Raw genomic sequence first — 12,261 nt, 5'->3', positions numbered from 1 at the left:
TGATTCTAGAGTCTGACACTTGATTGAGCTTTGAATGAAGAAAGATTCAACTTTCGCTGTAAACATTATCTCCTCTTTCGTTGCTTTCTCACTCGTCGTTCGATGGCTAAAAATAACCGATAAAAATTCGGTTTACGCCTTCGGATACCTTGTCGAGACTGATGCATCGTAAACGTCGTTCCAGCGCCTACCGCGATTATAAATTTCTATTCAAACGCAGACAAGACGCGTCTGTTCCTCGTGCAGAATCCGGGGAGCAATTACTCACGCTCTAAGTAAACCGCGGAAAGACGGGCGGCGCGAGGCGAGTCTGCCTGGTCCAGGAGGCACCGCGAACCTCGAGCGACCGCCAGTCTTGGTTACAGCTTTGGCAGTGGTGTTTTGGCACCAGTTAACGGTGCGGGACGAAAGAAGACCACGGTGCTGATGTCAGGCCGATAGAACCGCGCCTCGGGGCATTTCCGTTGGAATCGCGTTTTGGACGGAAAACCGGAAGTCGAAACGAGTCGTTGAGATCTTGGATGGAAGCGGAAGAAGAAACATCGTTCTTGTAGCACGTGTTATGGTCCATTACGGCTGTGCGAAGACGGACAGCGGTGGAATCGAATGCTTCGTGGAGTTTAGTGAGTTCGCCTAATTCGTCCGGAGCATGTCGGTGGAATATACATAGAGATAAAGGTGGAGTGGCGGAAATATATGCTGCATGTTTCGCTGAAAAATTGTTGCTCCGTTAATGTGAAACGTGCCGTGGTCTGGAGGTTTCGCGTTCTCTCTGCATGTCACGGATCCGAAACGGGTTCGGATAATCGAGTCAGGGCTAACTTCGTTCGGTTCGTTTTCACCGGTTTCCTTTTTCCTTCCTTTCTCGTTCTTCCGAAAAAGGCCTGACCTCGGCACGCTGCTCGTCGGGCGGAAAAGAGATATCGCTGATCAGAGAAACCCTAGTCTTAATCAATGCCGTGGCGGTAACGCCAAAGAACGTCCTTTGATACCGTAAGCTGATTAGAAAGACTGATCCTAACGAGGCCGTATAGACCAAATGCTAATTAACGGAGATTGGACCTTGCGTACGGTATACCGAACTCGTGTAACGGTTCAATTTGTGATTCTTAAAAATTACGGACTGCCCGACTTTGATCTTGACCCCCTGGTACGTTAAGCCATTTACAGATAAACGATCCATCCTAATAATTTCCACGATCCGGTATCTTGAACGCGCTCGCAGCGGCTTATCCGACGGTTCTTCTTCAGTCTTTCAGAGAGGAAAGATAGGCGCGCGGGTTCGGTTCGAAAATCGATCGCCGGGTGATCCCGGAGCGATTGAGTATCGCAATATCTTGTGTTTACTCTTCAAAGCTTAGCTTCGCAACCCCATTAATACTTGGTAAGGTTTGGCGGCCTCGGGGCAGCGGCTGAGAGAAGCTATACAAACCGAAAATGTTTCCTTGACACCCTTCGTCGAGGCGGTCTCTAGTCCTTTGCTCTTCTCTTTCCCATCTCTCTCTCTCTCTCTCTCTCTCTCTCTCTCTCTCTCTCTCTCTCTCTCTCTCTCTCTCTCTCTCTCTCTTCCTTCCTCGCTCTTTTTTCTTCTTGTACTCCAGTTAACATAAACTCCGCGTAACTCGGAAACGCCGCTAAAGCGTAATGTAATCACAGAAGTATTTTTATTTGGTATAAATAACCTAATGTATGTATATCTAAGAGCAGAGGAAAGGCACGAGTAATGGAAGATTTTTCAATTCCTCGCGGTTTATTGAATAATATTTGAACGTGATTAAAAAAATCCCGTCAAAAAATTCGTACAGATATTATGTATTATACATATCTGTCTGTCAAACTTCCTTCACTGCGAAAGGCATAAATCGTGATTCTTATAGTCAACTGTTGATTCGCGATTCATCCGCAACGTCAGTCACGTATTTAAAATCAGCTACTTGTTCCCCACTTTTAACTCCTGTTTACATTTTCAACTCGCAGAAGAATCAACGAGCGCTCGCCTGTCCGTTAACAGACGTAAGATTGGCGCCATGGCCAGGTTCATAGAGCTTCTGGCAACTATCGGTTCGTTTATACTGATGTTGGTGACGCTCCCCTTTTCCCTCTGCTTTACGTTCAAAGTCGTACAGGAATACGAACGCGCCGTTGTGTTCAGGATGGGCCGTCTCAAAGGTGGTGCTTATGGTCCAGGTACGAAAACTATATAATCGATTCACACTCACGAGTATAAAATGCTCAACGGTTTGTTTGACATTGAAAATAGTACAAGTATTTTAATATTTTAACGGCAATAATTAGGAAGGTAAACAAAAATTTTCACCGAAATTCAGATCTGACATCGTAACTTACAAATCTTGAAGCGATAAGGAACCTTAAACGTATAACATAAACGATCCCGAATTCATATTTGTATAATACGTCGTACGTCGTACTGTTAGATCGAAGAGAAAACTTTCTGTCGAACAAATGTCTAAAACGCGTTCTTTTTCTTTGTTATTCATCCCCTTCTCGGAAGACGCTGAAATAAAAAATATACCGTGTGTGTTATTCTCTCACGTACAAAAAATAAATAAAAGAGAAATGAATCATAATTTACACAACAGATTTCAGTCTCTCAGCTGATTTTATCGCTACTCAGGCGATGATTTCTTCCGTCGTAACGGAGGGAAAGATTATTTGTAAAGACGGAAAAATTCACATACTTGCGTAACTGTTTTATGATTCATTTATCGTAACCCTATAACGATGTATGGCATAAGGATCACGACGAGTGATATGCTTATTTTAGGCTTTCCATAACTGACGAATATTAATCGTGAATCGAATCGAAAAACATCTGCCGATTAATCGCCTTGTATCAATTTGTACCGATTGAATATTCATCTTACGGTTCATGACACCGAGCACGAGTAGTAGAGTCGATCCGAATTCAGTTCTTGACTGAAAGCAGCTGCGACAGATGCAATCTCAGAGTTTCGAAGGTTTCGTTTAAACGACGTATCGGCGACAGAAGTGCAGGCAGCGGTTGTTGAACGATCAGTAGCAACGGTCCTCGGTTCGGTCAGTGGTCAGACCACGCGGCGCAGCGGTTGCGGCGAGTAGTAGCGGTGGCCACGTAATATTGCTACTAGCCATTGCGGATTAGGAATTACGAAAATGGAGATGGGAAAACGGTCGGCGGTACTTAGGCAAGCTGAAGCTTCTCTGGGCACGTAAACTCGAAGCTGGAGGCTTTGACGCAAAGCGACGGAGGGCATTTGAGCGGACGAGAGACTCGGAGGAAGTTCGACGAAGTATGTAGATAGGTAGACGAATGGATGGATAGATGGGTAGATGGATGGGTATACACGTAGGCACGGGCGTCTATAAATTCGCGACGAATCTGCACCTCAAGGGCGTGCAGCGTGATATATGTATACGGGTCAAAGCACGGCAAAGACCTTATTGCTTTTCCACCAGGGACCTTTTTCGTCATGCCTTGCGTGGACAACTGCGTCCTCGTCGATATGAGGACCGTATCCTTCGACGTACCGCCGCAGGAGATCCTCACCAAGGACTCTGTCACCGTCAGCGTCGACGCGGTCGTCTATTACCGAATCAAGGAGCCCCTCAACGCGGTGGTGAAGATAGCGAACTACAGGTGAGTCCTTCCGATCACCCGTAAATACATGACCGAGGAATTTCGAGTCTCTTACTCAATTTCCTTTCCGCAGTCATTCCACCCGGCTTCTGGCATCCAGCACCCTGCGCACCGTCCTCGGCACACGTAGTCTGGCGGAAATACTCTCGGAGCGAGAAACCATATCGCACACGATGCAGAGCTCGCTCGACGAGGCGACCGACCCTTGGGGCGTTAAGGTGGAACGCGTCGAGATGTAAATATGTTATGCACACCTTTCGCTTCGCGCTCAGCCTCCCGCGCCCTTCCTCCCTTTACTCGTAATTAGGTACGCGTCCCAGAACTGCAGCTCCTTGGACGATTCTATAAATCTTGGCTCGCTCCCTCCTGCAACTGTCGTCCCATTTTCTCCTCCCCCAAGGACGGCCTCTTTTTCTGCCCTAATTCCGCCGTCACCCCTTTCTCCGCGAGCCTCCGTCGCACATATTCCTCGATTACTCTCACCTCGCCGTTCGGTTGATGCAGAAAGGACGTCCGGCTGCCGGTTCAACTGCAGCGAGCTATGGCAGCGGAAGCCGAGGCTGCGAGAGAAGCCCGGGCCAAAGTAATCGCCGCTGAGGGTGAGATGCGCGCATCTCGTGCTCTCAAAGAAGCGAGTGACGTCATATCCGAAAGCCCGGCAGCTCTTCAGGTGAGTGGATTAAATATCTAGCGTCATGCCGCTGGTTTACTCCTGCAGCACCGTCGTGCGAAAGTAGCGTGTCGAGTATGTGAAAAATGCTGGAGCGCTTTCGTCCTATTTTCTATATTTCGGTTTGTTTTTTCATTTTTATCCACCCTCGCTCTATCTCTTTGCCATCTCGCGGGATCGTGTCATTTGAATCGAGAACGGTCCAATCGTGCGCAAGAATCGAAGTTCGTTCTGTCAATTCTCTACTGACGAGGTATTTTGTCACAATAACGTTACGCTCGGTCGACCGATTCGATTGACGCGCCATTTCATCCCCCTTGGGTGTACATATGACACGGTTCCATTTTACTCTCAGTCTCGCGAATCCACTGACGGTGACAGGTGATAAGCGGCAATCTCTGTCCCGACTCGGAGATCGATCTTTTCGACCGTATAACGCTTAACAGTGTAACGAATTCATTTCCTTAAAATAACAAGACCGTTGCTCGTGCTCAAGATTCACCGATACATCACGTTAACGGAATTTTCGACTTTCCGATGCGCGTCGCTCGAGAGTCGCGCGACTCGAGACAGAAACGGCAGTTCAGTTATTCCATTTTCCGGAGGAAAGGTTTTCCAGTAACATAGGTACACGTACAGTTCCATCGCTACGTAGGTCTGAGTGCGGACTCCTTGCTGACGACTAAAGTGTCAAGCTTCTATCGTTGCAAGTAACGTTCAATTCCAGTGTCAGCAGCATCTTGCCTTTAATAACCAGGTTTGTAGCGTCGCTTTACTACTCTCTCGGGACAAAGTTATCGGTATGCCTGGTTCTGCACGCGAGCGACAAACGGTACTGAGACTGAAGCGTTGAGCTGCAGGTATAATTCAATCAATTTTTACCTCGATGTAGAGAAAACCGTCTTAAACGTCGAGGATTCAATTTAGTTACAAAGGGTCTAAAACCCAGTCTCCCGCCTTGTTAGACGCTTCTTAATTCGAACCGAGTCGGGATAATAATCGCAATGAAACGTTGAAAGCCGAATTGCTCCCTTGAATTATTAATCCCTTCGCTATTCTGAAAATTAACGCACTGAGACCTACGTCGGCTTACCCGTTCCTCGTGTCGTACCTATCTCTGGAGGAAACTATTACACCTACGCCTCCAGACCCTGCCGAGTCACTCGCTCCTCCGGAAGTAACGCGCGGATCTCGAACGAGTACAATGTAGCTACGTGTGCCAGAGGTATGGGAAACGGTCATAATTCTGCAACCTCTGTCTGGATAAAACATTCTCGAGCGTAAGCTTTGACGCATCGCCGACCCCATTGTTGGTTGGTCCGGTATTTCTAACGCTATTCACATTTAATATCCTACTATAAGTTACGCCGGGGGAGAATGAGGTGTATAGTTGTGGGTGCGGGGGGATCGGGAACGCCCAAATAAATCTTGGCTAATGCGTTCATTCGAAAATAAATAAATTCTCTTATTCTGTTTGGACAGCTGCGTTACCTGCAAACTCTGAACAGCATTTCTGCGGAGAAGAATTCCACGATTATATTCCCCCTGCCCGTTGACCTTCTCGCACCTTTTCTATCACTTGGACAGCACCAATTCCGCCAGCCGCTTCCACATACCTCCTAGGATTCACTTCAGCTTATACTCAAGGCTGTTTAATACGGATCACGGATAGCTGGTACTTCTTGCCAGTGAACAGAGGTTATTATTCTTGTGTCACTATCACTCGAACTCCTATCATTGACAATGAGTTCAATTTCAACAACGTTTGCAGCGTTTACTCTGCAAACAAACTGTACGGAATGAAGAACGATTCGAATTCAGAGGAACGGAAGGAACGTCGCGTGACTTGATAGAATAAAGTATTTCTTAGTACTTCAAAATTTATACACGAATAAACCCACGAGCTTCTATCATCTGCATCATGTTCGTATTCTACTCGAGACACGTTTCATTCAATTGTGGTAAATATACAGTTTACATGAAAATAGAAATGTCAAGTTAGTAGATAACTGTAACAGTATCGATCAAGTATCGTCGTTTAATATTTACGATGATGTGATGCAATTCAGAAAGGGTCGAACAGGCTGTAATTACCATTGCAATAGCAAGTGCAGGGTGTATTAATTATTCAAGCCCGCATTGGCCGCGACAGACGTCCGCAGCGTATCGAAAGGTGAAACAAAAATGAACGAACAATGACCTTATATTCCAACTATAATTGGAATCGCTACTGTATTGAACCAGGCTGCTCCGAGTGCAGCTGAAAAAGCGTAAAACTCGATCCTGAGCCGTTGCTTGCCACGAATCATATATCACTGAATGTCAATTAACGGCTTTCTGGTTGGTTAGATTTTTCCCGGATATCATCACCAGTGAATAATGAACATTGCCGCATCAATTTACGAACAATCAATTATATCGTGTAGCACATCATGGAACGCGAATAATGGCTTGTGGAAAAAATCACCAACTGTACGGGGATTTTTCATTAGAAATTTACAATTTACCTTGGGCTAGAATCCAATCTCCGAAATGACTCTCAACACTGAAAATCCAGACGTGGTACAATTAAAACGGAATGGCAATTTCACTTGGCATTTCGCAACGATGATACAGAATGGATTTTTCCACAGGCAACCGATGTATTATCTAGATTTATGTATACAGACGAAGTGATCGGTTGGAATCGAAAAGTCTCAGTTTTTCAAAAGTATTAATCGTTAAATAGCGCCTAAAAAGCTCACTCTACGTGTAAATTTACTGCATCGTTTTTCGGAATCGGCCAAACGTGTAGCGCAAAATGTCAACTTTCTACCACCAGCCAGCCTCCGACTGTGCTCGAACCGTTGTTCTCAGGTGTTAGTGCAACCAACTGAAATGACCTTAGCGGTCCCAACTCTATTATCTAGTTAATAATTAAGCCTTCTGCATCCCCGGGAGGGTTTTGGTCCACTAACTTTCGGTGAGCGGAATAGTTGCGAGTTCAGCGCTAAACCTTGTCCCGTTATCCAGGAGGACTTGGACGAAATACCAATTCTCTTGCTGAACGAGCGACAGCTGTACATACAACTGTGGCCTGCGAAACGCAGCGTCGATCGGGTAAGTTGTGAAATTTTGAAGGGATTTATATCGAGCTTCATTATTTCAAAATTTGGAGTCGTTTTTCACGCTACGAATATCAACTATGAAAATTGAAGAGCGTACTAAAATTATTGTCTTGATTCGTTGGAACACATGCTGTAGTTGTCGAGCCTTGTCTTACCATTTCTTGAAAGTATAATTTGCTATCGTAGGGGAGGGAGCTCGCAAAAAAGCCACGCTTTCGTTCCATCTGTTTCAAATATCACGTTTGCGTTTCGACGGCGGGCGAATCGTGGAGGGAAAAAAGCATTGAAACAATAAACGCTCACAATTCTTCATTTCTGTACCAGCTGCTGGCTCGCGAATTCGATTCTATTCAATTCCCCTGCAGCAAATAGCGAGCGAGGCCTCCGGAATGGGAAATAAACAGGGAATTCAATCAAACCTGTCGCGTCAAAGATGTCAATGGCGCGTCGCCCGCATCCCTCGTTCGCCGAATGCCGGCATCAGCTCACCTCGAGCCTATAATACACGTGTCCAGAATGCTTTGACGAAACCACGTGAAATCTACACAACCGTCAGCTCTAGCCGGATCGTGCGGCATAGCTAGCATCCGGTGTAGAACGTTGCTGATCGGTATTCACCAGAACTTCGAAGACTGCGCGATGTCTTTCACCGAACCCGTCTTGGCCGCGTAAACATCGATCCCACCGTTTCGTGGGCAATAAACATCCTGATTTAGACATGAATCAATTTGATTTATATCCCCTCGAGTGAATCGAGGCGCCTCGTTTTCCCCGAATTTATGCGAAATAAATGTATGCGAAAAATTGTCAATAAATCGACGAGAATGGCGACGCGTATTTCTTGTACAAGAAAGAAAGAACAAAACAAAAGGAAGACGAAGATGAAGAAATCATCGATCCGTAGAAATGTATTTGCTCGATTTGACTTGTGTGCGTGAGAGGGTAAGTAAAGGAGAAAAAGATGGAAAAAAAGAATGCAAACCTTTATCGTTATCCTTGCATCAATTTATCGTTAAATATTTTCTTCGGCCAATTTCCCCCGCTGTGGATGGTTGAATTTTTTTTTTTACTCGAACCTACGTCAAGACCAGGGATTTCCATCGCTTCAATTTCTGGGGGCTGTGCAGGGACCACTTTTAAGGGAATTGCTTTAATGCCCCTGTTGAATATGATGCTTTTCGAGTTCTCTCGACTCGATTCACAGCTGAATTGGACGGCTAGGTCTGCCTCCTCGAAACGGCGCGGACTGGTCAACGGAAATCCCACATTGCTGCAGAAAGCCCGCAACTGTTTACCATAAAAGGGAACGCCGTGAAATATTTTTTCGATAAACCCATCTCGCTGGATGAAACATAAATACATTTCCAACGCTGCGAGAGTACGGTCAATAAATTGTTACGGCTTTTGTACCTCAACTGTAATACTTTCATTTTGTATTCACAGAATGGTAGTTGCAGGTGTGATGGTTGCACTGCGAGTGTAAATACATACCCGTTATCCACGATATTTTTTCAATTCGATTTCCCGTTCACAAATTGGCGTAATAATCAAACCATCGTACCCTCGACGCTCTGCAGCCTTGTTTGAATATAGAGAATAGTAGGTACGACTAAAACCAAAAACAAATTTCACTGAGCACCAGGGTTCAAAGTTCAACGACCCTTCAACGCGTATGTAACCTCTACCTCTATTTGCCCGATGTAACTAAATATCAACGGAATCATCAATCGCGGGTAAGGCGGGGGGCAAACATGATCTATATTTCACTGTGGGATTGATCGATGACCGGTCGATTTCATCGCCTCTTTTATCTCACGAATATTAGGCATCTGGTAATTCCGATGGTGGAAATATACCCGTTTCCCTTTTTTTTCACGCCCCCGCTACTCACCCCATTGTACAAAGGTTAAACAGCTCAGTTCGCACTTTGCTGAGCCAATACGATGTAGCGCCAGTCACAAATATTGACACTTGAGCTGATGCCCATTGTTGGTGCTGAGAATAGGTGCTCGAGGCTCATCACGATCGGAAATTTACGGATTACAGAATGGGTTTAATATCCCCCCACCGACAAATGGCGCTTGATTTTTATCGTTTGACGACAATAAGGAACAGCTGTACACGCCTCGATTTCCATGCGACTGAATATCTAGCGAGTTTTTCAAGTTCCTCAGCGATGCGATAAGTTTCGCTTTGAAAATGTTAAAGGAACCAGGTATGGTAGATACGGCGAACGATTCTTCGCTGAATCGCAACAGAGGTCCGCACAGCTGGAAGTAGTGCATTATGTGTAAGGAAAATGCACTCCGCGTGCAGCTGATGGAAAATACTCGAAAGTTGACGATCCAACGAACGCTTCTTCGGACTTGGCTGAGATCCTCTTCTTCTCCTATCTTCTTATTTCTACCCTTTCTACCTTTCCTTGGATCCGTTTGATCTTGGTGACATAGTCAACGGTATATTACTTTATTTGGAGCGGGAGAAAATACGCCAGCAATTTTTCGGAGGGACAAAGGGCTTGGGGTGAAAGTAGTTCCAGCCCCTTGGGATCCCGTAACCTACTTTTCAGGTTCGGCCTTTCCAAGCTGTCTTCTGCAGCTCGCGCGAGGCGCAGATCGAACGTCTCGTAATCTGATTTCGGTTTTAATTCAGCCAGCTCTCACGCCATGGGGAATCGCAATTTTGGAAAGAGTAATTTTTGTTGGTGAAATAAGAGCGCGCTTTAGCGGGACTGTAAATAGAAGAAGGAATCGAGGGTCGAGACAGAGAACCGGAGGGTCGAAGGTCCCGGGAAACCTTCTCGAACAGCTTCAACCGCGTTCTACAGGCGCCTTGGGCGCCACGGGGTAAAGAATTTGAAGAAAGCAGCGTCGGAGGGGAGAAGGAAGTATAATTCTGATCTTATTCGGGAGAATTAACGGCCGCGTTATGTAAAAAGCTGGCATTATCATATATTAAAGAGCACTCCTACCCTCGACGGTCCCACCGCCCCCTCGACTCGGGGGTGGAGATATTCATTGCAGAACAAACGGGTCAAGCAATGAATACGGCGCACAGTTGCTCTCGTTCTCCCCCTCGGTTCTCAAGACACAAGTAGAGGTATTCAGGATCGTTGAAACGTCGTGTATTGTTTGTTTTCGCGGACAAAGAGCCTCGCGATGGCGTTTTCGGTTCATTTCAACTGGTTAATTACCGTTATCACATTACTTTTATTCACCCGGCACAGCCTCAGGCTACTTGACAAATTCCACGCGACTGCGTAGAGTGAAAATTCATTCAAACGCGGAACCGTTGTAGCTTCGCAAAATCGTTTGTATTACTTAGGAGCTGTGTAAAATTTTTAGTATTCGGTTGAATTCAGCGCTATATTTTTAGGGAGAATTTATAATCCCATAAATTTACGCACATAGCCGCAAGATCGATGGTCGCGAATATTTCAGCCGCGAACCGTTTGCCGGAAATATATTATACATATAGACGGTTTCCGGGGTAGCGTTTCAGCGCAACGAGAGTGTAACTCGGGCGCGTTTCTGACTCAGGGCTGAACTTTCTTCGATTTAAATTCATAGAATCGACCAAACATGCGCGAGCTACGCGAAACTATCATTGTTTTAAATTTTCAACGCGAAGAGTAGCATCTGGAGCACGGTCGGACAGTCAACTTACACCGTTGGATAACGGAATGGAGCTTTGTAGCAGCAATACGGACGTGTACTATTACTGTACGTGTATCACATAGTCGAGAGGGAAAAGTGGGGTGGAAAACAGGGTGAGATGACGGGGAGAATAAGAACGCGAGGCGGGCGGAGACCTCGGAATCTTGTGTAGGTATTCGTTCAACGGCGCTTCGCGCCTCATACGAGAAATGAATGCCTCATGGGAATAAATATTTGAAACGTATGCACGAGCCGGGGAAAGTTCCGCTTGCGGGAGCCGAAGAAAGGAGTGAGAAAAAAAAATTGGAACAAAAGCAAAAAAAAAAAAATAAACAAATAAATAAAAACACGGAAAAATGAGTTGAAAAACAGAATGAAAAATACGAGAAAGAAAAGAAGAATAAAAAAGAAAAAATTACGTCGTCCAACAACCACTCACTCGGAGCAACCGAGTTTAAGCCGGCATTCAAACGCTGCGGAAGAGTATTTTCCGTCGCCTGTACAGAGCTTTCGGGTAGTGGAATAAAATTTCATTCCCAAGTCCGCAAATGAAAGTATGGTAAAGTAAGATTCGCTTCTACCACCATCAGCGAAAAAAGGTGTCTTGTATTTATACAGTTTAATATCGCCGCTGTAGAACCGCGAATCTACATACGTATCCTGTTTCCTCCTCCTTCCTTTTGTTGTTTAAGAGACAAATTTCACGCCTGTCTGACGTAGCCAGTAACTGGTAATATGAGAGGAAAAAAATGACACCACCTCGAATTCTGGGCTTAATAATTGAGAGAGCCTTAATTATACGGGAATTCATATATGCCTACCCAAAAAGTAATTCGTTGGACCAACAAATTTTAGTGCTCGTACAGTCACAACAAGAATTTCAACTGACAATGCAACAGTTTTCGCTGCAACAGTAAAGGTCCTGCAAGCATAGCCAGGTGGAGTTATAATGTAACGAACCTGTCAGTGAAACTTATAAAATTCTAGCTGTTGAATATAATATTTCTTAATATTTATGACTGTTCTAACACTAAAATTCCGAAGCTGAGCGAATTTTTTTTTCGTGATACAAAATCAGAGAAAGAAACAACGTTCTATTTTAATGCAAAGCGACACGCATGTAATTACGTTACACGTTGAGATACCATTTTTCCATCCATGATTTACAAACCCGCATCATGCCAGCCATCC

General features: G+C 45.2%; 1 protein-coding gene across 3 annotated transcripts; it reads left to right on the top strand.

Moving 5' to 3' along the window:
* The first annotated feature begins 368 nt into the window (after nucleotides 1-368).
* On the top strand, nucleotides 369-6,291 carry LOC124222405 (band 7 protein AGAP004871). 3 transcript variants are annotated; one of them, XR_006884003.2, is made up of 7 exons: nucleotides 369-623; nucleotides 1,978-2,187; nucleotides 3,457-3,637; nucleotides 3,711-3,872; nucleotides 4,142-4,307; nucleotides 5,790-6,005; nucleotides 6,079-6,291. XR_006884003.2 is itself a non-coding variant. In XM_046633324.2 (6 exons), exons 1-6 carry the CDS (start codon nucleotides 563-565, stop codon nucleotides 5,928-5,930), a joined length of 921 nt encoding a protein of 306 aa, XP_046489280.1. In that variant the 5' UTR covers nucleotides 369-562; the 3' UTR covers nucleotides 5,931-6,290. The 3 variants fall into 3 exon arrangements, 2 of the variants coding, with proteins under 2 accessions (XP_046489280.1, XP_046489281.1); XM_046633324.2 differs by having other exon boundaries at nucleotides 5,790-6,290; XM_046633325.2 differs by having other exon boundaries at nucleotides 369-678; nucleotides 5,790-6,289.
* Nucleotides 6,292-12,261: the final 5,970 nt, after the last annotated feature.

The sequence above is a fragment of the Neodiprion pinetum genome, chromosome 6 (genome assembly GCF_021155775.2).
Source record: "Neodiprion pinetum isolate iyNeoPine1 chromosome 6, iyNeoPine1.2, whole genome shotgun sequence".
NCBI lineage: Eukaryota > Metazoa > Arthropoda > Insecta > Hymenoptera > Diprionidae > Neodiprion > Neodiprion pinetum.
Note: the sequence above shows the minus strand (reverse complement) of the source record. Positions and strands in the feature narration are given on the sequence as shown.

What these genes read in the sequence shown, in the direction of transcription:
- LOC124222405 (XM_046633324.2), top strand. Translation starts at nt 563, where the DNA reads ATGGTCCATTACGGCTGTGCGAAGACGGACAGCGGTGGAATCGAATGC. An exon ending in CGAATGCTTCGTGGAGTTTA is followed by an intron (nt 624 to 1,977) that starts GTGAGTTCGCCT and finishes TTCAACTCGCAG; the next exon opens with AAGAATCAACGAGCGCTCGC. An exon ending in AAGGTGGAACGCGTCGAGAT is followed by an intron (nt 3,873 to 4,141) that starts GTAAATATGTTA and finishes CGGTTGATGCAG; the next exon opens with AAAGGACGTCCGGCTGCCGG.